Source organism: Salvelinus alpinus, chromosome 9 (assembly GCF_045679555.1).
Source record: "Salvelinus alpinus chromosome 9, SLU_Salpinus.1, whole genome shotgun sequence".
Classification (NCBI taxonomy): Eukaryota; Metazoa; Chordata; class Actinopteri; order Salmoniformes; family Salmonidae; genus Salvelinus; species Salvelinus alpinus.
Window position 1 is genome coordinate 13,816,337 of NC_092094.1, and position 25,856 is coordinate 13,842,192.

The window sequence follows — 25,856 nt, forward strand, 5'->3', positions numbered from 1 at the left end:
ACAATTGGTATTTAATTAGTAAAATAAATAAAACTGAAAAAAAAAAAACTATGTCAATATGTATTTGCTGTCAATGTTTTGGCATCAAACTGGTGGCAGTCGTGAAAAAAGTCAATAGTTGGAAGAGTTGCAAAGTTAATTGAAAATAATGCCATTGTTGATTAGATACTTTTTTCATTAATTAGGCTATTTTCTCTTGAACCATTTAGTCTATCTACTAGAAACTCATGGATAACATGGACACAGATATAAAAAATTAATACTATAAAATAAAATAAAAATGTATTGTGTAACTTACCAAAGTTACGATAGATTGCCATATATTTTCTGTTAATTACCAAAATTACTGAAGATTTCAGTAACTTTGGTGAATTACTGGTAGCTTTGCAACCCTAATCTTGTGTGACTAGATCATTTATTGAAAATACATTTGATATTGAGCATTCAAGTACATACACTGAGTATACCAAACATTAGGAACACCTTCCTAATATTGAGTTAGACCCCCCCCCCAGAACAGCCTCAATTCGTAGGAGCATGGACTCTACAAGGTGTCGAAAGCGTTCCACAGGGATGCTGGCCCATGTTGACGCCAATGCTTCCCACAACTGTGTCAAGTCGGCAGAATGTCCTTTGGGTGGTGGAACATTCTTGATACACATGGGAAACTGTTCAATGTGAAATACTCAGCAGCGCTGCAGTTCTTGACACAAACCGGTGCGCTTTTGTCTTGCCTATTCACCTTCTGAATGGCACACATACACAATCCATGTCTCAATTGTATCAAGGCTTAAATATCCTTCTTTAACCTGGGCTCCTGAGTGGCGCAGCGGTCTAAGACACTCCATCTCAGTGCTAGAGATCACTATAGACCCTGGTTTGATTCCAGACTGTATCACAACCGGCCGTGATTGGGAGATACATAGGGCGGCGCACAATTGGCCCAGCGTTGTCCGGGTTAGGGTTTGGCTGGGGTAGGCCGTCATTGTAAATAAGAATTTGTTATTAACCGACTTGCCATTCTTAAATAAAGGTTAAATAAAACATATAAATGAATTAATCTTCACTGCCTGAAGTGGATTTAACAGGTGACATCAATAAGGGATCATAGCTTTCACCTGGTCAGTCTATGTCATGGAAAGAGCAGGTGTTCCTAATGCTTTGTATATTCAGTGTATATCCACGGCTTGCAAAATTATAATTAATGGCAACCAGAAACAAAACGTTAACTTCATTCCTATTGGCAGACAATGGGGAGGCTAATGTACAGTAAATGAATGTCAGTGTGTCTGTGTCCCAAATGGCACCCTATTCACTACAGCATATATAATGCCATTTGGGGCACAACCAGTGTGTATCTGTTTGGTGTTAGACAGTACCTTCTGGGCAGAGCCTATGATTAGGTTCTGCTGTTTCTCATAAATATCCAGCTGGCGCTCCAACTCCACCTCTCTCTGATCCCACGACATCTGACGCTCCTCCTGAACCTGGGGGTGGGGTGGGGGGGGGGGACAGACTGTGTGAATGTCTGTCTTTGTGAGTGTCTGTTAAACAGATCTCTGTCATCATGCCATTGTGACTTTGTCTGTGTCCCAAATGGCATCCTATTTCCTATATACATTACTTTGACCAGGGCCCACGTAGGGCTCTGGTCAAAAGCAGTGCACTTTATAGAGAATAGGGTGCCCTTTTGGACACACCCATTGTCCTAGCATAGCAAGATCTGGAGAACATGCATGGTCTGAAGCCACCAGTACTACTATTTAGGGAGTCCATCTGGAGCACTGTATTTTTAGGGGTATAAAACTAAACCATCTGAGCATCAAACACATAGAGACAACAAGTCCTCTATGTTCTCCTCTTGTTCCGATTATGACTGACTCTCATGGGGAGATACATTACACTATAAAGCCCAATGTCATGGGGCGATGACGTTACACTATAAAGCCCAATGTCATGGGGCGATGACGTTACACTATAAAGCCCAATGTCACGGGGCGATGACGTTACACTATAAAGCCCAATGTCATGGGGCGATGACGTTACACTATAAAGCCCAATGTCACGGGGCGATGACGTTACACTATAAAGCCCAATGTCACGGGACGATGACGTTACACTATAAAGCCCAATGTCACGGGGCGATGACGTTACACTATAACGCCCAATGTCACGGGGCGATGACGTTACACTATAAAGCCCAATGTCACGGGGCGATGACGTTACACTATAAAGCCCAATGTCATGGTGCGATGACGTTACACTATAAAGCCCAATGTCATGGGGCGATGACGTTACAGATTCATAAATTCACTGAAGACAAATTGTAAACAGATTCATAAATTCACTGAAGACAAATTGAAAACAGATTCATAAATTCACTGAAGACAAATTGTAAACAGATTCATAAATTCACTGAAGACAAATGTAAACAGATTCATCAATTTACTGAAGACAAATGAAAATTTGAAATTTGAAATACATGAAATTGCTCCACTCACATTTATAATTACCAAAATGTGTGAATATGTGAATGTTCATTCAATTTATCTCTCTCTCTCTCTGTAGAAAGTGTCTGTATGCTGCTGCTATTCGGTTCTTTATTTGATCATATCCTGGTGCCTAGTCACTTTACCCTGCCTTCACGTACATATCTACCTCAAATACCTTATTATTATCTATCCTGATGCCTAGTCACTTTACCCTGCCTTCACATACATATCTACCTCAAATACCTTATTATTATCTATCCTGGTGCCTAGTCACTTTACCCTGCCTTCACATACATATCTACATCAAATACCTTATTTTATCTATCCTGGTGCCTAGTCACTTTACCCTGCCTTCACATACATATCTACATCAAATACCTTATTATTATCTATCCTGGTGCCTAGTCACTTTACCCTGCCTTCATTTACATATCTACATCAAATACCTTATTATTATCTATCCTGGTGCCTAGTCACTTTACCCTGCCTTCACATACATATCTACATCAAATACCTTATTATTATCTATCCTGGTGCCTAGTCACTTTACCCTGCCTTCACATACATATCTACATCAAATACCTTATTATTATCTATCCTGATGCCTAGTCACTTTACCCTGCCTTCATGTACATATCTCCCTCAAATACATTATTATTATCTATCCTGATGCCTAGTCACTTTACCCTGCCTTCATTTACATATCTACCTCAAATACCTTATTATTATCTATCCTGATGCCAAGTCACTTTACCCTGCCTTCATTTACATATCTACCTCAAATACCTTATCATTGTCTATCCTGATGCCTAGTCACTTTATCCTGCCTTCACGTACATATCTACCTCAAATACATTATTATTATCTATCCTGATGCCTAGTCACTTTACCCTGCCTTTATTTACATATCTACCTCAAATACCTTATCATTGTCTATCCTGATGCCTAGTCACTTTATCCTGCCTTCATGTACATATCTACCTCAAATACCTTATTATTATCTATCCTGATGCCAAGTCACTTTACCCTGCCTTCATTTACATATCTACCTCAAATACCTTATCATTGTCTATCCTGATGCCTAGTCACTTTATCCTGCCTTCACGTACATATCTACCTCAAATACATTATTATTATCTATTCTGATGCCTAGTCACTTTACCCTGCCTTCACATACATATCTACATCAAATACGTTATTATCTATGCTGATGCCTAGTCACTTTACCCTGCCTTCATGTACATATCTACCTCAAATACCTCGTACCTCTGCACATTGATGTGGTACTGGTACTCCCTGTATATAGCTCCATTCTTGTCTATTTTATTCCTTGTGTTACTATTTTTCTTCTTCTTCTTCTTTTTTAACTCTGCATCGTTGGGAAGGGCTCATGAGCAAGCAAGTCTACACCCATTGTATTCGGCGCACGTGACAAATACAATTTCACTAGATGCTGTGTCTGTCTGAAGTGTGTATTTTCTCTCCTCACAGTGTGCTGCTGTACGCTGTCTTCCTCCAGGGTACGGATGGTTCTCTCCTGCTCAGCCACCAGGCTCCTCAGGTAACTGATCTCCTCTCTCTGGACCCCCAGCTCCCGGCCCCGTCTCAGCTCCTGCAGTCTGACCTCCTCTATCTTCTTGTGCCACTCGTTCACCTGAGAACATTCATATAGAGTAGACAACATGAGGAAAAACACATTTTCCCATGGAAGACAATAGACTGGAGTTTGGTGAGGAAGGATAGTTCCACTACTGGAGTTTGATGAGGAGGGAAAGTTCCACTACTGGAGTTTGGTGAGGAGGGAAAGTTCCACTACTGGAGTTTGGTGAGGAGGGAAAGTCAGAAGAAAAGCTATACAATGACAGAGCAATAGATGGTCATACCAAGGATCATTTACACTATATATATATTTATTCTTGCTAGAGCTGCCCAGGTCAACTATAAGCGCTGTTATTGTGAAGTGGAAACGTCTAGGAGCAACAACGGCTCAGCCGCGAATTTAGTAGGCCACACAAGCTTACAGTACGGGACAGCCAAGTGCTGAAGCCCGTAGAGCGTAAAAATTGTCTGTCCTCGGTTGCAACACTCACTACCGAGTTCCAAACTGCATATGGAAGCAACGTCAGCACAAGAACTGTTCGTCGGGAGCTTCATGAAATGGGTTTTCATGGCCGAGCAGCCTCACACAAGCCTAAGATCACCATACTCAATGCCAAGCGTCCGCTGGAGTGGTGTAAAGCTCGCAGCCATTGGGCTCTGGAGCAGTAGAAACGCTTCACCATCTGGCAGTCTGACGGACGAATCTGGGTTTGGCAGATGCCAGGAGAACACAATCTGCGCCAATGCATAGTACCAACTGTAAAGTTAGGTGAAGGAGAAATAATGGTCTGGGGCTGTTGTTCATTGTTCGGGCTAGGCCCCTTAGTTCCAGTAAAGGGAAATCTTAATGCTACAGAGTACAATGACATTCTAGATGATTCTGTGATTTCAACTTTGGGGAAGTCCCTTTCCTGTTTCAGCATGACAATGCCCCAGTGCACAAAGCGAGGTCCATACAGAAATGGTTTGTCGAGATTGTTGTGGAAGAACTTGACTGGCTTGCACAAAGCCCTGACCCCAAACCGAACGCCTTTGGGATGAACTGGAACACTGACTGAGAGCCAGGCCTTAATTGCCCAACATCAGTGCCTGACCTCACTAATGCTCGTGGCTAAATGGAAGCCCCCACAGCAATGTTCCAACATCTAGTGTTGGAACAACTCTGAACCTCAAAGCCAGTTCCACTGCATTTTTTCATTGTTCCCCTCTAATTAGGGATTTAGACCTGGGACACCAGGTGTGTGCAATTAATAATCAGGTAGAACAGAAAACCAGCAGGTTCCAGACCTCGTAGGGTAAGAGTTGAGTACCCCTGTTCTGGTGGAAAGCCTTCCCAGAAGAGTGGAGGATGTTATAGCAGCAAAGGGGGGACCAACTCCATAATAATGCCCATGATTTTGGAATGAGATATTCGACAAGCAGGTGTCCACATACTTTTGGTCATATAGTGTATAAGCCTGAACAATAACAATAAAGCAATTACAATTCAACACAAATGACTAGCTCTGGAGTGAAGGGCTATGAAGAGGTCTGGGTGGGTTGCCATGGTTATTTAACTATTTGATTTAGAATTTTAGGACCCCTTTAGGTACTCGTCCTCCACTGTAAAAAAAGATTTTGGAAGTTATAGAAATGCATTTATTAATGTCTAGATAATTTATTGAGAAATATATTCTGTAACATATGCCTTAATGCATACTTTTAAATTATATTATGTGAACTGAACATATATATTTTTTATTATATAAAAACATATCCCTTTTTATTTTTATTTTTATTTTTTTTAGAGACTACTAATATTACTGTCCACACGACAACAAATAAATACTAAAATATATGTAATTTAGTCAGTTAAATATTTGATTGAAATACTGTAGAATTCCATTAATTTCTATGGAGGACTGCTCCTTCTGTGGAGTACCAATATGGCGGCTGGTGGCTTCAAAGCCTTTCTTTGGCCATTACATAGCATGAACAATCCAGGGTTTATATACATCATTGGTCCTTGCCCACCCACCTTCTGAGCTCCTTTCACATCCTTCAGCGTAGCTATGAGCTCCTCTAACCCTTTCAGCCTCAGCTCCAGCTCCTGGGCCTTCCCCTCCATCCTCCTCCTCTCCTCCTCTGCTCTCCTCTTCTCCTCCTGCGCGGTCCCTCTATCCTCCTGCAGGCGCATCATGGTCTGAGAGAACTTCTCTTGCTGGGCTAAGGGCAGAGCCCCGGCAAACTGCCTGCGGAGAGACTGGATGGACTGTTGGAGGTGCCTGGCTCGGTTCCGGCCCTCCTGGCGAGCGTGGTACAGGGATTTCTCGCTGGCGTCCAGTTTCTGCTCGGCACGGAGCATGTAGGCCTCAAGCTGCTGGATCCGGGTGGCGGTGGCCTCTAGCTTCCCCACGGCGGCTGATTCGCTGAGCTGCAACGCTACGATGTGCTGGTGGAGCTTGGCGATCAGGGCTCTCTCGTCTGACTGGGACTGGGTGGACAAACAAGACAGAGCAGGACAGGACGGAAAAGTTAGCATTAGCAACAATGCTAGTAGTGAGATAAATTTGAGCAACATGGTAGTTAGCTCTTCTAACTACCGGTATGCACAATGAATAGCCAGTCATTCATTGCAATGGTATCATTGTTAAACTTGATCAACTATTGACAATAAGAATATTTCTCATCTCTCGTGGTTGAGTTACTTGAGTAGAATGAGGATGAGTTATATGAATAAGGTTAAATAGGGTTGAATAGCATCCGTGTTGTGTTGCGTTACCTGGTAGTCGAGGACCTGCCTCCTTAGAGCTTTAACCTCCTTCTCTCTGGACTGCTGTCTGGCCTCCAGGGCGGACACCTGCATCTTAGCCACGTCAGACACCTCCCTCAACCTGGATACATAGCATGGTTAGCACCTTATCCCATTACCAACTGCCATTATAAAACGCAAGCTTACTGGGCAGTAGTAGTAAAGCTTACTAAATCAGGGATGGGATCAGGGCACATTGCATTTAGGCTAGGGCATTAGTCCAGTTTCATTAGTCAGAATCACATACACGTAAATATAACTAGATCACAGGAGGAATTATCACATATTACATGAGTGGATTTAGTACATACATTGAGGCCTCCACCTTGAGTTCGGCCTCAGCCTTCTCCAGCTGGGTGATCCTGGCGCGGTCGGCGTTGCTGCCGTCTTTAGAGACACTGTCGGCCAGCTCATCTCTCAGCTCCCGCTCCATTCTCTGGGCCCCCAGGTACAGCTTTGTTAGCTGGGGACCAACAACACTTCAGGTCAGGGGCTTTGTGTCACTATAAGACATAGTCCAGGATACTGCATGGCCTTGTCCAGCCATGTTCTCTACTAGGGACAGGTGTTGAGAATTGCCATGATCTATACACACTATATATGCAGTGAAAAATATTATTATTTATTCAATGCTTCCATGTGTTTGCATCTGTCCCTATCCAATAAACTATCAAATGAAATTGAAATGATTGTCCATTGCCACAGGGAACAGAGATTTGTCTTTTCAAATCAAATCCAATGTTATTAATCACATTCGCCAAATACAACAGGTAGACCTTACAGTGAAATGCTTACTTACGAGTCCCTAACCAACAATTCAGTTTAAAAAATATATATAAAAAAATGTAAGAATAAGAAATAAAAGTAACAAGTAATTAAAGAGCAGCAGTAAAATAACAATAGCGAGACTATACACAGGGGGGTACCGGTACAGTGTCAATGTGCAGGGGTACCGGTACAGAGTCAATGTGCAGGGGCACCGGTTAGTTGAGGTAATATGTACATGTAGGTAGAGTTATTAAAGTGACTATGCATAGATGATAACAACAGAGAGTAGCAGTGGTGTAAAAGAGGGGGGAAATGCAAATAGTCTGGGTAACCATTTGATTAGATGTTCAGGAGTCTTTTGGCTTGGGGGTAGAAGCTGTTTAGAAGTCTCTTGGACCTAGACTTGGCGCTCCGGTACCGTTTGCCGTGCGGTAGCAGAGAGAACAGTCTATGATTAGGATGGCTGGAGTCTTTGACACTTTTTAGGGCCTTCCTCTGACACCGCCTGATACAGAGGTCCTGGATGGCAGGAAGCTTGGCCCCAGTGACGTACTGGTCCGTACGCACTATCCTTTGTAGTGCCTAGCAGTCGGAGTCCAAGCAGTTGCCATACCAGGCAGTGATGCAACCAGTCAGGATGCTCTCGATGGTGCAGCTGTAAAACCTTTTGAGGATCTGAGGACCCATGCCAAATCTTTTTAGTCTCCTGAGGGGGAATAGGTTTTGTCGTGCCCTTTCACAGCTGGCTAGGTGTGATTGGACCATGTTCGTTTGTTGGTGATGTGGACACCAAGGAACTTGAAGCTCTCAACCTGCTCCACTACAGCCCCGTCAATGAGAATTGGGGCGTGCTCGGTCCTCTTTTTCCTGTAGTCCACAATCATCTCCTTTGTCTTGATCATGTTGAGGGAGAGGTTGTTGTCCTGGCACCACACGGACAGGTCTCTGACCTCCTCCCTATTGGCTGTCTTGTTGTTGTCGGTGATCAGGCCTACCACTGTTGTGTCATTGGCAAACTTAAAGATGGTGTTTGAGTCGTGCCTGGCCGTGCAGTCATGAGTGAACAGGGAGTATAGGAGGGGACTGAGCATGCACCCCCCTGTGTTGAGGATCAGCGTGGCGGATTTGTTGTTACCTACCCTTACCACCTGGGGGCGGCCCGTCAGGAAGTATTGATGAGCTTTGAGGGCACTATGGTGTTGATCGCTGAGCTGTAGTCATTGAATAGCATTCTCACATAGGTGTTCCTTTTGTCCAGGTGGGAAAGGACAGTGTGGAGTGCAATAGAGATTGTATCATGTGTGGATCTGTTGAGGCTGTATGCCAAATTGAGTGGGTCTTGGGTTTCTGGGATAATGGTGTTGATGTGAGCCATGACCAGCCTTTCAAAGCACTTCATGGCTACAGATGTGAGTGCTATGGGTCGGTAGTCATTTAGGCAGGTTACCTTTTTGTTCTTGGGCACAGGGACTATGGTGGTGTTACAGACTCGGACAGGGAGAGGTTGAAAATGTTAGTGAAGACACTTGTCAGTTGTCCAGCGCATGCTCGCAGTACACGTCCTGGTAATCTGTCTGGCCCTGCGGCCATGTGAATGTTGACCTGTTTAAAGGTCTTACTCACATCGGCTGCGGAAAGCGTGATCACAGTCTTCCCGAACAGCTGGTGCTCTCATGCATGTTTCAGTGTTATTTGCTTCGAAGCGAGCATAGAAGTAGTTTAGCTCATCTGGTAAACTCGTGTTACTGGGCAGCTCTCGGCTGTGCTTCCCTTTGTAGTCTGTACTGGTTTGCAAGCCCTGTGTAGAGTAAAGGTGGTCCAGAGTTTTTTCCCCTCTGGTTGCACATTTAACATGCCAATAGAAATTTGGTAAGACGGATTTAAGTTTCCCTGCATTAAAGTCCCTGGCTACTAAGAGCGCCGCCTCTGGGTGAGCGTTTTCCTGTTTGCTTATGGCGGAATAGATGCTTTGTCCCTTCCCTAACTCCTACACTATGTAGATAGCCTTCTCCTACCTCGGCGAACTTTGTCTCCAGCTCCACGTTGCGCTCCTCCACCAGTCTGAGAGAGTTCCTGAGGTGTTCGTACATCTTGTGGGCATGCTCAGCCCTCTGTCGCTCATTCAGCTCCTTCATCTCCAAGGTGGTGATCCTCCTGGACGTTGATATAATCTCACTGTTGGCCACTGCCTTCGCTGCCTTGTCCATGCTGCTCTCACCACCTGGGAATAGAAAAACGCTCCAGGGTCAGAAATACGGTTGGCAAATTCTAAGAATCTTCCAAATGAGATTTCTGAAAAACTCGGAAACTTCAAGAAAGTTCAGGGAATTTTGCAACCCTTGTCAGAAATTATAGGGCTTTGGAGAGACAATACAGACTCTAAAAGTGAAGTATTTTCAATCCTCAGTTGTGAAGCTTACCTAATGTGTTGATGTGCTCCCAGGCTTGCTCCAGAGTGTGGAGTTTCTCCTTGGTAATCTCCAGCTCTTTATTGAGGGCAGTGATGTGCTCACGGAGGGACATGTTCTCACCCTAAAAGTAGAAGGGAAAAAGACAGATAGGGTCTGAGTCCCCAAAAAGCTCTCAATCAACGAAAGAGGAGCCATAGCGTCAATAATTATCCACTAATAAAGGTTTAATTTGACACATTCACTGTTAACTACTAAACGAAAGTTCCTTTTCTTCATTTGCACTAATATTAAGTCATTTGAGATTCCACCAGTCCTGAAAAGGAGACGGGGAGAGGAAGACCTACCTCTAGGTGTTCTAGGTTGGTGGTCCTCTGCACCAGGTGGTTGTCTTTCTGGAGCATGTCCCTGTATTTCACCGTCAGCTCTGTATATTGCTTGTTGGCCCTCTCCAGCTCTGATGAGGGGACGCTGTCATCCAGGGCTTTCTGCAGCGCTGCCAGCTTATACGCTGCCATGTCCTACAAAAAATGCTATATCAAGTCTTGTGAAGAAAACGATTGAATTGGGGGTTAAATTATTCTCTATACCAGTCATTAAAAGTATACACTTCAAAGTTATTTCTTGGTCGTTTGTCAGTCAAGTGAACTCTTCTACCCTTGACCCTTCTTTTATTGTTCCTGGATAGGTGTATGCAATATGGCAACATTTCAGACAATCAGAGGGCACGTGTACCTTGTATCTGGTCAGGTATCCTATCCTCTGTGTGACAGAGGCCTGCATGGTGCTGAAGTCATCCCTCAGTTTGTTGTTGTCCTTGCGGAGGTGCTGCTCCTGCTCCAGCAGGGTGGTGTAGCGATGTGTTAGAGACTTCTCGTTCACACGCAGAACCGTCATCCTCCGGGCCGCCTCCGCCACCTGCCTCCGCAGCTCCTCTGGATCCTTCTGCAGTGCCTCCAGACAGTGCTATTGGACACAGTGGGGATTAGAAATACATTGAATATAATGCAGAGAGTTTAGAGATACAGTGAGCCACTGAGCAATGTTTGGCTCTGTCACTCACGTTGAACTCTTTGATCTTTACTGTGTCCACCAGCTTCTGCTCCTCCAGCTTGTTCTTCATCTCTGTGAATGTCTCCTTCTCCTTCTGCCAGACCTCCTTCTCACTACATCATCATAATACTCAAAGATAAGTTAAGAGTTTTGTGTTCTATTCAGCTTTGTGGGTATCAGTCTTGCTGTATGCAGGTGTGTAGGGAGGACCAAGTTCAAATGACACATTCACTTTTCTGGTGCCCTAAAAATAGGGGGCTGGGTTAGGGTTAATAATCTGAACAATAATGGGGGTGTCCATGTTGATCTTTTCAAGCATAAGGGGGTGTTCTGATTTGGTAGGTGCGCAGCACCACTGTCATACTGTACACTGTGCTTCTACACATGCATTGCTTGCTGTTTGGGGTTTTAGGCTGGGTTTCTGTACAGCACTTTGTGACATCAGCTGATGTAAGAAGAGCTTTATAAATACATTTGATGTACAGTAAACTTGGTCCTCTAGCTGCAGATGATCTCAACCAACTGCCCTACTGTACCTTTGGTGCTCCTTGTAGAGGAGTCCCTGCTGATGGCGAATCACAGCAAACTTCCCCTTGTACTCTTCCAAGGCTGCCACCAGCTGCTGGCTTGACTCCTCTTTGTTTTTAATCTCCTAAAAAAGAACATTATATGTGAAAATGTCTCTCAAATCATTTGGGAGACGAGTTACAGAGAATAATACAAGAAATAGTGCGTGTTTGAGATCGGCTGCATTGCAGTCGCCAACTGCTTTGTTGTCAATCTCAAACACAATCGATTAGGCTAACAGTGATGGGCGAAGTTGGGCGAGACTGACCCGTAACAGTCGAACGGCATACTCATTCAGAGAGCTGATAACCTCAGTGCTGGATAGGGCCATGTCGTCAGGGAGATTCAGGGTCCTAAAGATTACCCCGCCCCCTTTGGACTTTCTCAGCGCCTCCATATCGCCCTCCAAACGGGTCACCTGACCAACAGAGATAGAAGGGAAACAGTATTAATTTGGCACCTATTATAGATTTAGTCTTAAATGGTATCCCCTATTATAGATTTAGTCTAAATTGGTATCACCTATTATAGATTTAGTCTAAAATGGTATCACCTATTACAGATTTAGTCTAAAATGGTATCCCCTATTATAGATTTAGTCTTAAATGGTATCAATGGCAGCAGTACAGTGCCTATTTACTAGACATTCAAAAGACTGCAATGAAAAAGACACAGATACGCAACAATATCCATGGAACAACTTAACGATGGAATCAAAGTAAGGGAAACAGCGCCACTGTCCGCCCCACCACCGCTGTTACTGTTTTTGTTTTGTTGAAGAAGGGGAGGTGAGGAGCTTTGCGCAGCATGGTAAAAACACATGCAGTACATCTTCTGGTGTTCTATCACGCGTGTACCGATGTCAGAGGAGAAAAGAAACAGTGCTGGTTGTTTGCAGTAACCTCTTTGTCATTGGAATATTGCAGATGGACGTGGCAGTTTAATTAACCAATTAAGGAGTCCAGCTTTAAGCTATTGAGGTGGAATGGAATTACAGTGCCAGTAGGTATGAGGTTCATATGGATTGGATGCCATTACTACTTAACATTGAGTTATTCATAGCCTGCAGGTACCTGATTGTTTCTGCCATTAACAACACTACATTGTTGCCTTGACAAACAGTCTGCCTGTGGCAAAATAATATATAACAAGTTGACAAAAGAAAGAAATGGACAGACATTATTTGGCCCTTTGTGAAAAATGTATATACACTCATACAACAGCAAAATATAATTCTGTGGCTTTCTCATAACTTGCCCTACATACTGTACAGTAAGTACAACCAGCCAGCTAGATACCTTTTCTTTGGCTTTGACCAGTTGACTCATGGCGCTGGCAGCTTCCTCCCGAGCTGCCCTCATTTCCTGTCTGATCTCGTCGTTCCTTCCCGTCAGCTGGTCTACCTGGGCCTTCAGGTGGAGGCTGGTGTCAAACTTCCCATCAGAGTTCTTCATCTCTATTGCCTGGAACATGGAACATGGTGGAGCAGGGTTGGGGTCAATTCCATTTCAATTCAGGGCTTGAATGAACATTCTAAGAACAATAGAGTGACGACATATCAAATGTGGACAGCTGTGATGATGCTACTGGCTACACTTACACGGACCAGCTTCTCCAGACTGGGGATAGAGACAGCAGCTTGTGAGGAGGGGGTTTTCTGTTGAGCATCCTGGATGGCCTGAAGAATCTCCTTCATACCTTGTTCCAGCTGCTTGTTCTCCTTAAACAAGTCTTCCACTAAGGGACACAGAGAGAAGAGAGCAGCGCTTATCCAACTGTGTTCAGGGATTCCTTTGGACATCCATGTTTCTCACTCAATGCATTGACACTACCTAGTCCTTTACTAGGAAATAGTATTGAGGAAGACATAGTGTGCATTTCTGACAGCGTATAGCGTGAAATGCTGTGAGTAGCCATAAAACTACTTCAACATTTCCTACTATACGATATACTGCCAGTTTGTACATACATTTGGATTTAAATTGAGAAGACTGGGTCCTCTGATGCTCCAAGTCTCTCTCCTTATGGTTCAGTTCTCTCCTCAGATGCTCATACTGTAAAGTGCAAGTGGGAAAGGATGTATATAAGACAGGATATAGCCTACATAAACCATACAGTGGAAAAAACTGGCAACAAAAAAATGTCAGGGTGATGTCTTCGGTGATGTCATGGTTAGGTCGTATACTGATTTATAAAGGCCATTTTTGAACGTCTTTTAAATGTCATCTAACCTTGCGTTTGATCTCCTCCTCATCTGCAGAACTGAAGGTTGGTGTTGGTATCAGTTTGATGGATCTGGTGGGCTTGGCATCATCCTCTAGCAATGAGCTGGTCACTGTGATCCCTATGATGGAGAAAATTGGGTTTATCAGCACAAAAATACAGATAGACTTAGTTAAATGGGGGATGAAATACTACTAACTTGTTATCAGTAATTGTATGGCATGCTGGCTGACCAACTTGTATCTCCCTCCTATAGTTGTGTAGCATGGAGCGGATATTTACCTTTGTCCTTTACCATTCGCCTGATTTGTTTCTTCAGTTCAAGTCTCTCCTCTTCCAGTCGTTCGATCTGTGGAGTCAAGTGGGGTCGTGAGGGAAACAGGGCCACAGGCTGAGCTAAAGGTTCCGTTCCAAATGGCACCCTATTCTCTATATAGTACACTACTTTTAAACAGTGCCCATAGTATAGTGTACTACTTCTTTTAGTGCACTATGTAGGGAATAAGGTACCAAATGGTACACAGTCAAATTGACGTCAAGAGGTTCCTTCCCATCCCTATCTACCTCTTTGGTGAGAACCTGGTTCTCTGCTTGGAACTGCCTCTGTTTCAGGGATTTGGTTCTTCTGAATTCTGTCAGATCCACTTCCTCTTTGGGCTCCAGACCTTATGAAAGAGGATGATGGATGAATGATGAAACTGAATGAAAGGATATCCAACAATGAAAATGTCTAGCTAATAAGGCAACTCACTAACTTTATGAAATATAACACCTTCCGACAGGAAATTCATTGTGTCTGCTGTCACTCTATTTTGTATGTCTTTGTTGTTTGTTGCTTGTTATTTTTTTATTAAATGAAAGGATATTCAACAATGAAAAAATGTCTAGCTAATGACATCATTCATTAACTTTATGAAATATAACACAATCCAACAGGAAATTCCTTTTGCGTCTGCTGTCTCCCTGTTTTTGATTTCTTTGTTGTTGTATCCAGTTCTTATTTAAAATTTCCATCTGTAACATGTGTTGAGACATTGTGAAATTAACATAAATAAAATGTGACTTGAAGTTTGTTAATTACATTTGTTTCGTGTGTGACTTACCGAGTCGTTCCCTAAGATCTTCGTTCTCATCCAGAAGGTTGTTGATTCTCATCTCCAGCTGGTTGATCTCTCTGGTCATAGCCTCCGCCTCACGGTCTCGCACTCTCATCTGATTCTTACACTCTTTGATCTCAGCGATGGCCACCTGCAGACCATCAGTGCCCTGCAGGACAGTAAAGAGAGATCAGCCATGGCTTTCATACTTTGTTTAATCTAGGATACAAGATTTGACAGACCAGACATCTCAAAAACAAAGCCTGTTGCATGAGTCATGAGAATAACCACAGGGGTGGGGGAAAGTAGTTTTTTTGACTTAAGTAGGGCTTGTTGGAGGACCTTAAGCAACTGAGCATTTGTGGAATCGGGCAGGCTAGGCAGACTTACAGACTCATAGAGTCTCATGTGGTTTAATGTGTCACTGAGCTCTTTGTCCTTGTCCCTGGCGTCTGTCTCGGCTAGCTCGGCCACACGTTCTGCTTCCTGTGCTCTTGTCTCTGTTGCCTGCAGCTTAGCGGTTAGCTCGTCCAGCTTCCTCTGCTGGATGGCTGAGGGCAGACCTGGGGAAAAACTTTGAGCTATAAGCTATTGCTAACAATGCTAAATCAGAGTTTATGGCTCTGTGCTACACTAGAGATACAAATGCTAACCCTAACGCGCTAAATATCTTCCCTTTAAGAAACATTTTAGCTAAATTGTCTGAAGCTAAAAAATATACTGTAAAGTTGGCGCCAACCAACTAACCTGCAGAGAACACCCACACTTTTTCAATCTTATAGCAATGTTGGTGCAGAGCAGCCTTGGCTGACACCAAGAACAACATTCCTTGTTAACAGCATCCAGATCCATGTGCTTTTACAACAAGACAATTTGACACGCACCTCTGTCTTTCTTCAGGGGCTTCTTGAGTTCCTCTATGAGCAGGGCATTTCTCTCCATCTCCCCCGTATACTGCTCCACTTGCTCTGTCAGCATCTTGATTTGATTGTCTCTCTCTAGCACGGCCTTGAAGACATTCACAAACATTTATTAGTTTGGAACCAGCGTTAGTACAAGGACAACCACGGAAGAGCACAGCAGGTTGTGATTTGTGGACAATAATGTGTAATAAAAGACATGAGATCTTGTGAAATGAAATGAAAGCAGAGAGAGGTCTGTAAAATAGACAAGAAATATGGAGGACCGAGTAACTTACACCACATAGCTCATATATGACCTGGCCACGAGTTAGTGACGGGAGTGCAAGTAAAGACAGGAGAAAAGAACAGAATGAACAGAAGAGAAGCTGCAGTGGAAATGACAGATGGAACACAAAGATACAGTATCTCGTCTGAAGTCGGTACCGCCGATGTGCCAACATCTGCCTGTAGTGTTTGAACGGTTTGGGCTACACACTAATATGACCCCTCCATGGAAGGTGAGACTCTCATGAACACGATGGTGTTCTCAGTTTTTATCTACAACCCACACAAGTGTCACAGGACTCGTCTGAAGGTTACCCGGTACTGGGCCGAAAAATGAATGGAAGTGAATAGGGCCTTTCCACGTCAAAGGTGGTCATTCCACGGTAAAAAATAAATACATACTTCTTATATCTTTCAGATATAGGACAGCCACTTCCAAACATACTTCCTTTAAAAAAAAAATCCATGTATGAATCTGTTATTCAATGTGTTTCTATGGGCTAATAGCCAAAAAGCCCAATTCAATGTTTCTTCAAATACTGTTTTTATATACACTACCAGTCAAAAGTTTGGACACACCTACTCATTCAACGGTTTTTCTTAATTTTATAACTATTTTCTACATTGTAGAATAATAGTGAAGACATCAAAACTATGAAATAACACATATGGAATCATGTAGTAACCACAAAAGTGTTAAACAAATCAAAGTAGCCACCCTTTGCCTTGATTACAGCTTTGCACTGGTACTGTATATATATATATTTTTTTATACCTATAGGGATACTAAAATTCTAAATCAAATAGCTAAATGATCCTTGGTATGACCATCTTAAAACAATTCCATTTGTTATCTTAGTAGAAACTTAGCCCCTGGCACTTAGTTAAATATTTTCACAGTTGAAATATATTTATCTTTCAACAGACAGATATTTCAAAGATGAAGATAAACAAAAAGCACACAGCTTGAACTGATAGATTTAGACATTTTCTAATATAGTATAAAATGCCACCGTTTTTAAAATAATTGGTCGTTGCATGTACTGTATGTACCAAATACTGCACAAAAAGTTCCCTCACAGGAACAATTAATTATCTCTATTGAAGTTTGAAAACGTACTGTAAGTTGCTCTGGATAAGAGCGTCTGTTAAATGACTAAAATATAAATGTAAAATTCAGATCTAGCCAAGTTCATTAGATGTATTTATATGTATGTATTTACATAAAGCTAAGGATTTCAGCTTTGAGACGGACCTGCTGCAAGGCGATGATGTTGCTCTTGTCCGTGTCCATCTGGGTCGAGCGTAGCTTGTCCCTTAGCTCGCGGATCATCTGCTGGTACTCCATGATCTCCTCATCCTTCCCAGCCAGCACTCTCTGAAAATCACAAATCACAGATACAATCAAGGCCACTCAGAAAAATGCAGAGATCACCAGGGCCACTGACAAAACAACACAGCTGCAACTAACCAGGCAGTATGCTTTGATGAAGACAGGCTCCCAGCTAAAATGTTTTAATTTATGCTGATTGACTACTAATGTTTGAAGTGTGAAGAATAAATGTAAATATTTCCTCTATACATAGAGTACCAGTCAAAAGTTTGGATAAACCTACTCATTCAAGGGTTTTTCTTTATTTTTACTATTTTCTACGTTGTAGAATAATAGTGAAGACATCAAAACTATTAAATAACACATATGGAATCATGTAGTAACCAAAAAACTGTTAAACAAATCAAAATATATTTTATATTTGAGATTCTTCAAAGTAGCCATCCTTTGCCTTGATGACAGCTTTGCACACTCTTGGCATTCTCTCAACCAGCTTCACCTGGAATGCTTTTCCAATGGTCTTGAAGGAGTTCCCACATATGCTGAGCACTTGTTGGCCGCTTTTCCTTCCCTCTACGGTCCAACTCATTCCAAATCATCTCAATTGGGTTGAGGTCGGGTGATTGTGGAGGCCAGGTCATCTGATGCAGCATTCCATCACTCTCCTTCTTAGTCAAATAGCCCTTACACAGCCTGGAGGTGTGTTGGGTCATTGTCCTGTTGACAAAAAATGATAGTCCCACTAAGCGCAAACTATATGGGATGGCGTATCGTTGCAGAATGCTGTGGTAGCCATGCTGATTAAGTGTGCCTTGAATTCTAAATAAATCACTGACAATGTTACCAGCAAATTTGGACTCATCAGACCAAAGGACAGATTTCCACCGGTCTAATGTCCATTGCTCGTGTTTCTTGGCCCAAGCAAGTCTCTTATTCTTATTGGTGTCCTTTAGTAGTGGTTTCTTTGCAGCAATTCGACCATGAAGGCCTGATTCAAGCAGTATCATCTGAACAGTTGATGTTGAGATGTGTCTGTTACTTGAACTCTGTGAAGCATTTATTTGGGCTGCAATTTCTTAGGCTGGTAACTCAAATGAACTTATCCTCTGCAGCAGGAGTAACTCTGGGTCTTCCTTTCCTGTGGTGGTCCTCATAAGAGCCAGTTTCATCATTGCGCTTGATGGTTTTTGCGACTGCACTTGAAGAAACTTTCAAAGTTCTTGACATTTTCCAGATTGACTGACCTTCATGTCTTTAAGTAATGATGGACTGTTGTTTCTCTTTGCTTATTTGAGCTTGTTCTTGCCATAATATGGCCGTTTTCTTTTACCAAAAAGGGCTATCTTCTGTATACCATTGGTGGAAAAGTACCCAATTGTCATACTTGAGTAAAAGTATAGATACCTTAATAGAATGTTACTCAAGTAAAAATGAAAGTCACCCAGTAAAAATAGTATTGAGTAAAAGTCTAAAAGTATTTGGTTTTAAATATACTTAAGTATCAAAAGTACATGTTATTGCTAAAATATACTTAATTATCAAAAGTAGAAGTAAAAGTTTAAATAATTTGAAATTCCTTATATTAAGCAAAGCAGATGGCAACATTTTCTTGTTTTGAAAATGTACGGATAGCCAACACACATTATTTACAAAATATGCATTTGTGTTTAGTGAGGCAGTAGGGATGACCATGTTCTCTTGATAAGTGCACGAATTTCACAATTTTCATGTCCTGCTAAGCATTCAAAATGTAACAAGTACTTTGGGTTGTCAGGGAAAATGTATGGAGTAAGAAGTACAATATTTTCTTTAGGAATGAAGTGAAGTAAAAGTAGTCAATAATATAAATAGTAAAGTACAGATACCCCAAAAACCTACTTAAGTAGTACTTTAAAGTATTTTTACTGTATACCACCCCTACCTTGTCACAACACAACTGATTGTCTCGAATGCCTTAAGGAAAGAAAATCCACAAATTAATGTTTAACAAAGCACACCTTTTAGTTGAAATGCATTCCAAGTGACTACCTCATGAAGCTGGTTGAGAAAATGCCAAGAGTGTGCAAAGCTGTCATCAAGGCAAAGGGTGGCTACTTTGAAGAAACTCAAATATAAAATATATTTTGGTTTGTTTAATACTTTTTGGGTTACTACATGATTCCATGTGTGTTATTTCATAGTTTTGATGTCTTTACTATTATTCTACAATGTAGAAAATAGTCAAAATAAAGAAAAACCTTTGAATGAGTAGATGTGTCCAAACTTTTGACTGGTACTGTAATTAGCTGTGTGCTGTCACGTTCTTTAACGATTCAGAAAACATACAGACAGCAGCATGCAGTACTTGATACAATCAGTGCATCGCCTGCTGCCTTTTCTCCAAGCCAGGTAAATAATGTGAGAACACCCACCTTCCATTCGTCCACCTTGGCATTCACGGCTGCAATGACTGGGTCATCTTCCTCCGCCCGGCTCTGAATCTGCTCTGTCAGCTCTCTGACCTGAAGTGAAGAACACAGCAGTATATTGTTTTTATTCAACACCAATCGATGTATGTTATTTACACTGTGTCAATTCACAATAATGATTCAATATTAGAAATGCTTCATAAAATCTATTGTCGTGGAAAATTGCAAGATTATGTTATAATGCTTGTATTGCATTATAATGGTTGTTTTATTCGACAGAATAGAATACTCTGTTAACTATTGTGTGTGTGTGTTCTACTGAGGATGGGCCTCTATGAGATAACACTGACAGAGGAGATATACGATGTCTTTGGGTGATAAAACCTAAAGAGCATTCCAGAGAACATGAGCTAATGATTCTGTTCTATGCCGTACCAGGGAGAGACGGTTTCTGTTTGGAGTAGGAGGGCCAGACACTGGTCTTTACAATGAAAACTGTTGACACAGCAGTAACTGTCTGCTATGTTTTATAGATATCTTTCATACAAATCTTAACCTTTGTGAACTGTTCCTAAGATCTGTGGTTCGTCATGTAAGTTGAGAAGGGTGTATCTTGGCTATAAAAGATCTTTGTACTTTTCTGTTGGTACTTTTCAATGGTTCATTAGAGATAGCGCATCATTGAAAGTCAAAAAGGCTATTGCAAAGCTCTTATTAAAGATGTAGTTTAAGTATAACTCTGACTGGTTTGTGAAGTTTGTAACTCTCCTCATTTGGTAATGCAGAAATATGCCACCACACTATGCAAAGCCGTGCTGAAATTTTCCCAGGTTCAACCTTTACATTTGTCCGTATAACCGGAAAACCAGATTGCAACCTGTAATTTTGTCCCTCTAGGTTACCTGTAGCTTGGCGTGGTCCCTCTCCTTCCTCAGCTGGTCCATGATGGAGTCTGTCTGCTGCACAACAATCTTCATCTTGTTGTACTCGTCCGTCATCGTCTCCATCTCCTTCACTGACTCCTCTAGGCTCTTCTGCATCTGATCGTTCTGTGTCTTCAGGTGGGCTACCTCTTCCTCCGCACGCTAGAGGTAGAGGAATGAGGACACAGGTCTGGGGTTAGTACAGTAAGAAACATACTGTAAATCATGCATTGATATCAATGGAAGATTTTGTCCATGTGTTTTTCAAGTCACGACTTGTCCTTAATACCCTTTTGACACTACTGAGCCAAGTCAAGGCGAGTTGTACTGCGCTGGCCTGGTTACGCATTAGGGAAATATCCAAATCAGGGAAGTTTCGGGCTCCCGAGTGGCGCTGCATCTCAGTGCTAGAGGCATCACTACAGACACTGGTTCGATTCCAGGCTGTATCATAACCGGCAGTGATTGGGAGTCTCATAGGGCGGCACACAATTGGCCCACCGTCGTCCGGGGTTAGTGTTTGGCCTGGGTAGGCTGTCATTGTAAATAAGAATTTATTCTTAACTGACTTGCCTAGTTAAATAAAGGTTAAATAAATAAATTGTATGAAAGGGGTCTGCAGTACCTGGACATCCTCCATGCACTGGTAGAGCTGTCTGTTGGCTGAGTTGAGTCTCCTCTGTGTCTCAGTACTCTCCTCTCTGGACTGGACCGGCTCCTTCTGGTCCAGCTCCCTCCTGTAGAAGTCTACATCCTGCTGGAGCTGCTCGTTCTGACACACACCGCAGGAGAGGAGACACAGTTAGAGAGGAGTAGTGGGACCCAGTGCCTAATCTACTCTCACAGGTTATACGCTAACTACTGCATCATCATATAGTTGTCCAACCACATACTACAACACACACTTATACTGGTGTATACTGTCATACACGTATTATGAACAGTTAACACACACTTATATTGGTGTATACTGTCATACACGTATTATGAACAGTTAACACACACTTATATTGGTGTATACTGTCATACACGTATTATGAACAGTTAACACACACTTATATTGGTGTATACTGTCATACACGTATTATGAACAGTTAACACACACTTATATTGGTGTATACTGTCATACACGTATTATGAACAGTTAACACACACTTATATTGGTGTATACTGTCATACACGTATTATGAACAGTTAACACACACTTATATTGGTGTATACTGTCATACACGTATTATGAACAGTTAACACACACTTATATTGGTGTATACTGTCATACACGTATTATGAACAGTTAACACAAACGCAGACAGACACTCACTGGTGTTCTCCTTACTTGGACTAACACTTATTTTCACCTTAAAAAGGTCCAATGCAGCTATTCTTATCTTAATGTCAAATTATTTCTGGGTAACAATGAAGAACCTCAATGTGATTGTTTTCAATTAAAATGGTCAAAAACAAACTAAATAGCTTCTTGGCAAAGAGCAATTTCTCAAACAAGAATTTTGCTAGCACTGTCTGGGAGTGGTCTGAGTGGGGAGGGGAAAACAGAAAACTAGCTGTTATTGTCAGAGAGGTTTGGAACTCTCTTTCTTATTGATCTACTATGAAATGTACCGCAGGCCAAAACTCCTTTCCACCAAAACAGGCTGAAATTTCAGGCGGTCTTTTCAAACAGCTCTTACACTAAAAAGGGTATTATCATAATTTGGGCACAACGTAGCAAAACATTTTGAAACGTAAACAAAAATGAGTGTTCAGGTAGTGCCTCCCCAATTCAGGCACGACTAAGTTGTCACTAACCTCTCTTTTCAGCTTCCTGCTCTCATCCTCAGCCTCCTCTGCCCGAATCATCAACTGTGGGAACACATGGGAGATATTAGGTGCATGGGAATTGTGAACACAATGGGAGATTACTTTGTATAGGCTACATACAATAAAATCAATTGAACATTTTGCACAAAGTAGGAAGGTCTTAGTATAGTATTGAGAACACAATGACACACATTAACACTAGCTCACTATGGAATTAATGACGTCTCATAACATAAGGTCATACTTCCTCATTGATTTTCTTTTCCTTGCTCGTCTCTTTCTCCAACTGTTGGATATCCTTCTCTCTATGGTCCAACTGGGCCTCCAGTGTGCGCATCTCGTCCCGCAGGAAGCGAGTGTCTGGCCCGCCGCCAACGCCCGACTTCTTGGCCATCTGGACAGGAAATCAAGCAGACAACAAACTCTCAGGCTCCCTCTGTTTACAACACTTACTCATGTACTTAAACTACCACCAGTCCCTCGAAAAAGAAGATTAGGTTATGTCTCCATTTGCTTCTATGAAAGTGTGAAAGAAGTCCCAGGCCCAAATTATTGTTCAGGAAACGCAGAGAAAAGCACAACAAACTGCAGCGTAGCAGAGCACTCTAATCTCCTTAAGTGCCGTCATTCTATGGTCACAGCTTACAATCTCCTTTGTGGACAGTGAGGGACTTTACTATTGGCTGAGAGGTGTACTAAGTCCTATTGAAGAAAACTGAGCATGAGTTGAAATGACCTGTGCTCCAAATCAATCAAAACTGCTTTCCAGAAACTGCAGTTTTGATTGGACCCTAATGCTTCACAGTTTAATTTAATGACAACATTCACACCAAGCCTTACCTCTAACTCTTGTTCCCACTTTAACTCCTTGGCCTTCCACTCATTTTCTGTAAGACATGAAAGAGATACTGTTGTAGTATCTACTGTGGGCCATTCATTTCAAATATTCGTCCCAACAACTGGATTGAAAACAATGCTTTATGCACCTACCCGATCTAGCTTGTTCTGTCCCGGCATTATCGATGAGTTCAAATGCCATAGTAACCTCCTCTTTCTTCAACTGCAAAAAAAATAACAATTTTAGTAAGCTTGGGCGGTGTACCTTATTTAGAAAATGTTGGTCAGCACACCTTGTTATTGGATTTTCAACATTGCAGAACCAATTTTATTTTAGTAAATTTAAATGTACAATTTTTATTTTAAAAAATAAAGAAAAATGAAATGGACAATATTATTGGCACCCTGGAGCTAGTACTTGGTTTCACAGCCTTTGGCCAAGATAACTGCAGACAAACACTAACCATCAATGCCCTGAATCACATCCATAATCAATGACGAGAGCTGGAAACAGTAGTTGGTGGAGACAGTAGTTGGTAGTTGGTGGAGACAGTAGTTGGAGACAGTAGAGAGACAGTAGTTGGAGACAGTAGTTGGTTGTAGACAGTAGTTGGTGGAGACAGTAGTTGGAAACAGTAGTTGGTGGAGAAGCTCTTTGATGGCTACAAGAAGCATTTGTGGCAGTTATCTTGGCCAAAGGCTGTGCAACCAAGTACTAGCTCCAGGGTGCCAATAATTTTGTCCATGCTATTTTACTTTATTTTCCTAAATTAAAATGGTAAACTTCAGTTTACAAAAATGTAACTGGTTTCTGCAATGTTGAACATCCAATAACAAGGTGTGGAGATCAAAAGTTATTTTCAATTTCAACTTGTTTTAGAAAAATATGGAATTATTTAAGAAAAGTGCAAGGGTGCCAATATATTTGACCGCAACTGTACGTTACATGAAACTGAGACTATAACAGATGAATACTGTAAATCCACACAAAAGCAGGTCAAGTATCTGAAGCAAATATAATCAAACTGTTCTATATTAATTATACCACACTGTGTAGAGCATATTCCTTCAAAGCAACTACGTAATGTATTCCACTGATAATAAACATTGGATAAAATCATTTCAGCACAGTTTTAGTGAGCTTGAGTAATGCATCTCTGGATGTGTCTGGGTAATAATAGCATGGGACACCTTCAGAAGGCCTTGAACGACTCGCAAGAGCTGAACAATTCTCTCTGGGCTTCCATCTTTCAGCTCCCGCTCCCATCGTTTGACCTGTAGAGAAATAGAGCACCATTTATTTCAATGAAACATAACGCGAAATTGTCCTCAGGCAGAAACACATCAACAACAGTACTGCTTCGTGCAAAATTAAGTAAACCCTCAAAACAACTGTAAACTCGGAACTGGGAAATCTGACTTCAGTGAGTTCAAGACAACTGGGAACTCGGGGAAAAACAAGCTCTGACTGGGAAAATACATTTTGAATGGTCATCCAACTCGGAATTGTACATTGGGAACTCGGGCCTCTTTCTAGAGCTATGACCTGAAGGTCACTGACATCATGATGATTCAACCTTTTTCCCTTTTTCAGAGTTCCCAGTTGTCTTGAAAGCACCATAAATCCATAGAATGCCAGACTTCAAATCAAATCAAATTGTATTTATATAGCCCTTCTTACATCAGCTGATACATCAAAGTTTGATGACAAAATTTGCCCACAAAGGGCAGTCCAAAAATGTATTGTATGCTGCTGTATAAATTATGTTATATGCCAGGGATATATTTATACTGTAAATAAGAAAGTAATACTAAGTGTATGTTGTGTAGTAAGTCTATTTTCCCCTCTTAACTTCGCCTACTGTTCTGACTTGGTGGTGCACATGTAGCCTATAACCTGTTTTAGAGATATGTTGTTCTAAAACTTTTGACCGGTAGTGTAAGCAGACAATTTAAGGTCTTACAATATTCGATGATTACTACTCATTCAAGGGTTTTTCTTTATTTCAACTATTTTCTACATTGTAGAATAATAGTGAAGACATCAAAACAATGAAAAAACACATATGGAATCATGTAGTAACCAAAAAAGTGTTAAACAAATCAAAATATATTTTACATTTGAGATTCTTCAAATAGCCATCCTTTGCCTTGATGACAGCTTTACACACTCTTGGCATTCTCTCAACCAGCTTCACCTGGAATGCTTTTCCAACAATCTTGAAGCTGTTCCCACATATGCTGAGCACTTGTTGGCTGCTTTTTCTTCACTCTACGGTCCGACTTATCCCAAACCATCTCAATTGGGTCGAGGTTGGGGGATTGTGGAGGCCAGGTCATCTGATGCAGCAC

At 41.8% G+C, this 25,856-nt stretch overlaps 1 protein-coding gene across 1 annotated transcript in view; it reads right to left on the reverse strand.

The window, feature by feature from the left end:
* Positions 1-25,856, reverse strand: part of cep290 (centrosomal protein 290) — a 57,071-nt gene that overhangs the window by 21,151 nt on the left and 10,064 nt on the right. The window contains exons 3-32 of the mRNA XM_071416066.1: positions 24,696-24,779; positions 23,658-23,727; positions 23,508-23,554; positions 22,912-23,061; positions 22,656-22,709; positions 21,475-21,621; positions 20,829-21,011; positions 19,930-20,019; positions 17,441-17,563; positions 15,883-16,006; positions 15,389-15,561; positions 15,005-15,167; positions 14,466-14,566; positions 14,184-14,250; positions 13,910-14,022; positions 13,648-13,732; positions 13,279-13,415; positions 12,977-13,141; positions 11,947-12,096; positions 11,648-11,763; positions 11,122-11,224; positions 10,794-11,024; positions 10,406-10,579; positions 10,071-10,182; positions 9,666-9,871; positions 7,194-7,345; positions 6,853-6,964; positions 6,109-6,564; positions 3,982-4,146; positions 1,380-1,487 (exon numbers count right to left, since the gene is read on the reverse strand). Of these exons, the coding sequence (XP_071272167.1) occupies positions 1,380-1,487; positions 3,982-4,146; positions 6,109-6,564; positions 6,853-6,964; positions 7,194-7,345; positions 9,666-9,871; positions 10,071-10,182; positions 10,406-10,579; positions 10,794-11,024; positions 11,122-11,224; positions 11,648-11,763; positions 11,947-12,096; positions 12,977-13,141; positions 13,279-13,415; positions 13,648-13,732; positions 13,910-14,022; positions 14,184-14,250; positions 14,466-14,566; positions 15,005-15,167; positions 15,389-15,561; positions 15,883-16,006; positions 17,441-17,563; positions 19,930-20,019; positions 20,829-21,011; positions 21,475-21,621; positions 22,656-22,709; positions 22,912-23,061; positions 23,508-23,554; positions 23,658-23,727; positions 24,696-24,779 (4,161 nt within the window). The remainder of the gene's footprint in view (positions 1-1,379; positions 1,488-3,981; positions 4,147-6,108; positions 6,565-6,852; positions 6,965-7,193; positions 7,346-9,665; positions 9,872-10,070; positions 10,183-10,405; positions 10,580-10,793; positions 11,025-11,121; positions 11,225-11,647; positions 11,764-11,946; positions 12,097-12,976; positions 13,142-13,278; positions 13,416-13,647; positions 13,733-13,909; positions 14,023-14,183; positions 14,251-14,465; positions 14,567-15,004; positions 15,168-15,388; positions 15,562-15,882; positions 16,007-17,440; positions 17,564-19,929; positions 20,020-20,828; positions 21,012-21,474; positions 21,622-22,655; positions 22,710-22,911; positions 23,062-23,507; positions 23,555-23,657; positions 23,728-24,695; positions 24,780-25,856) is intronic.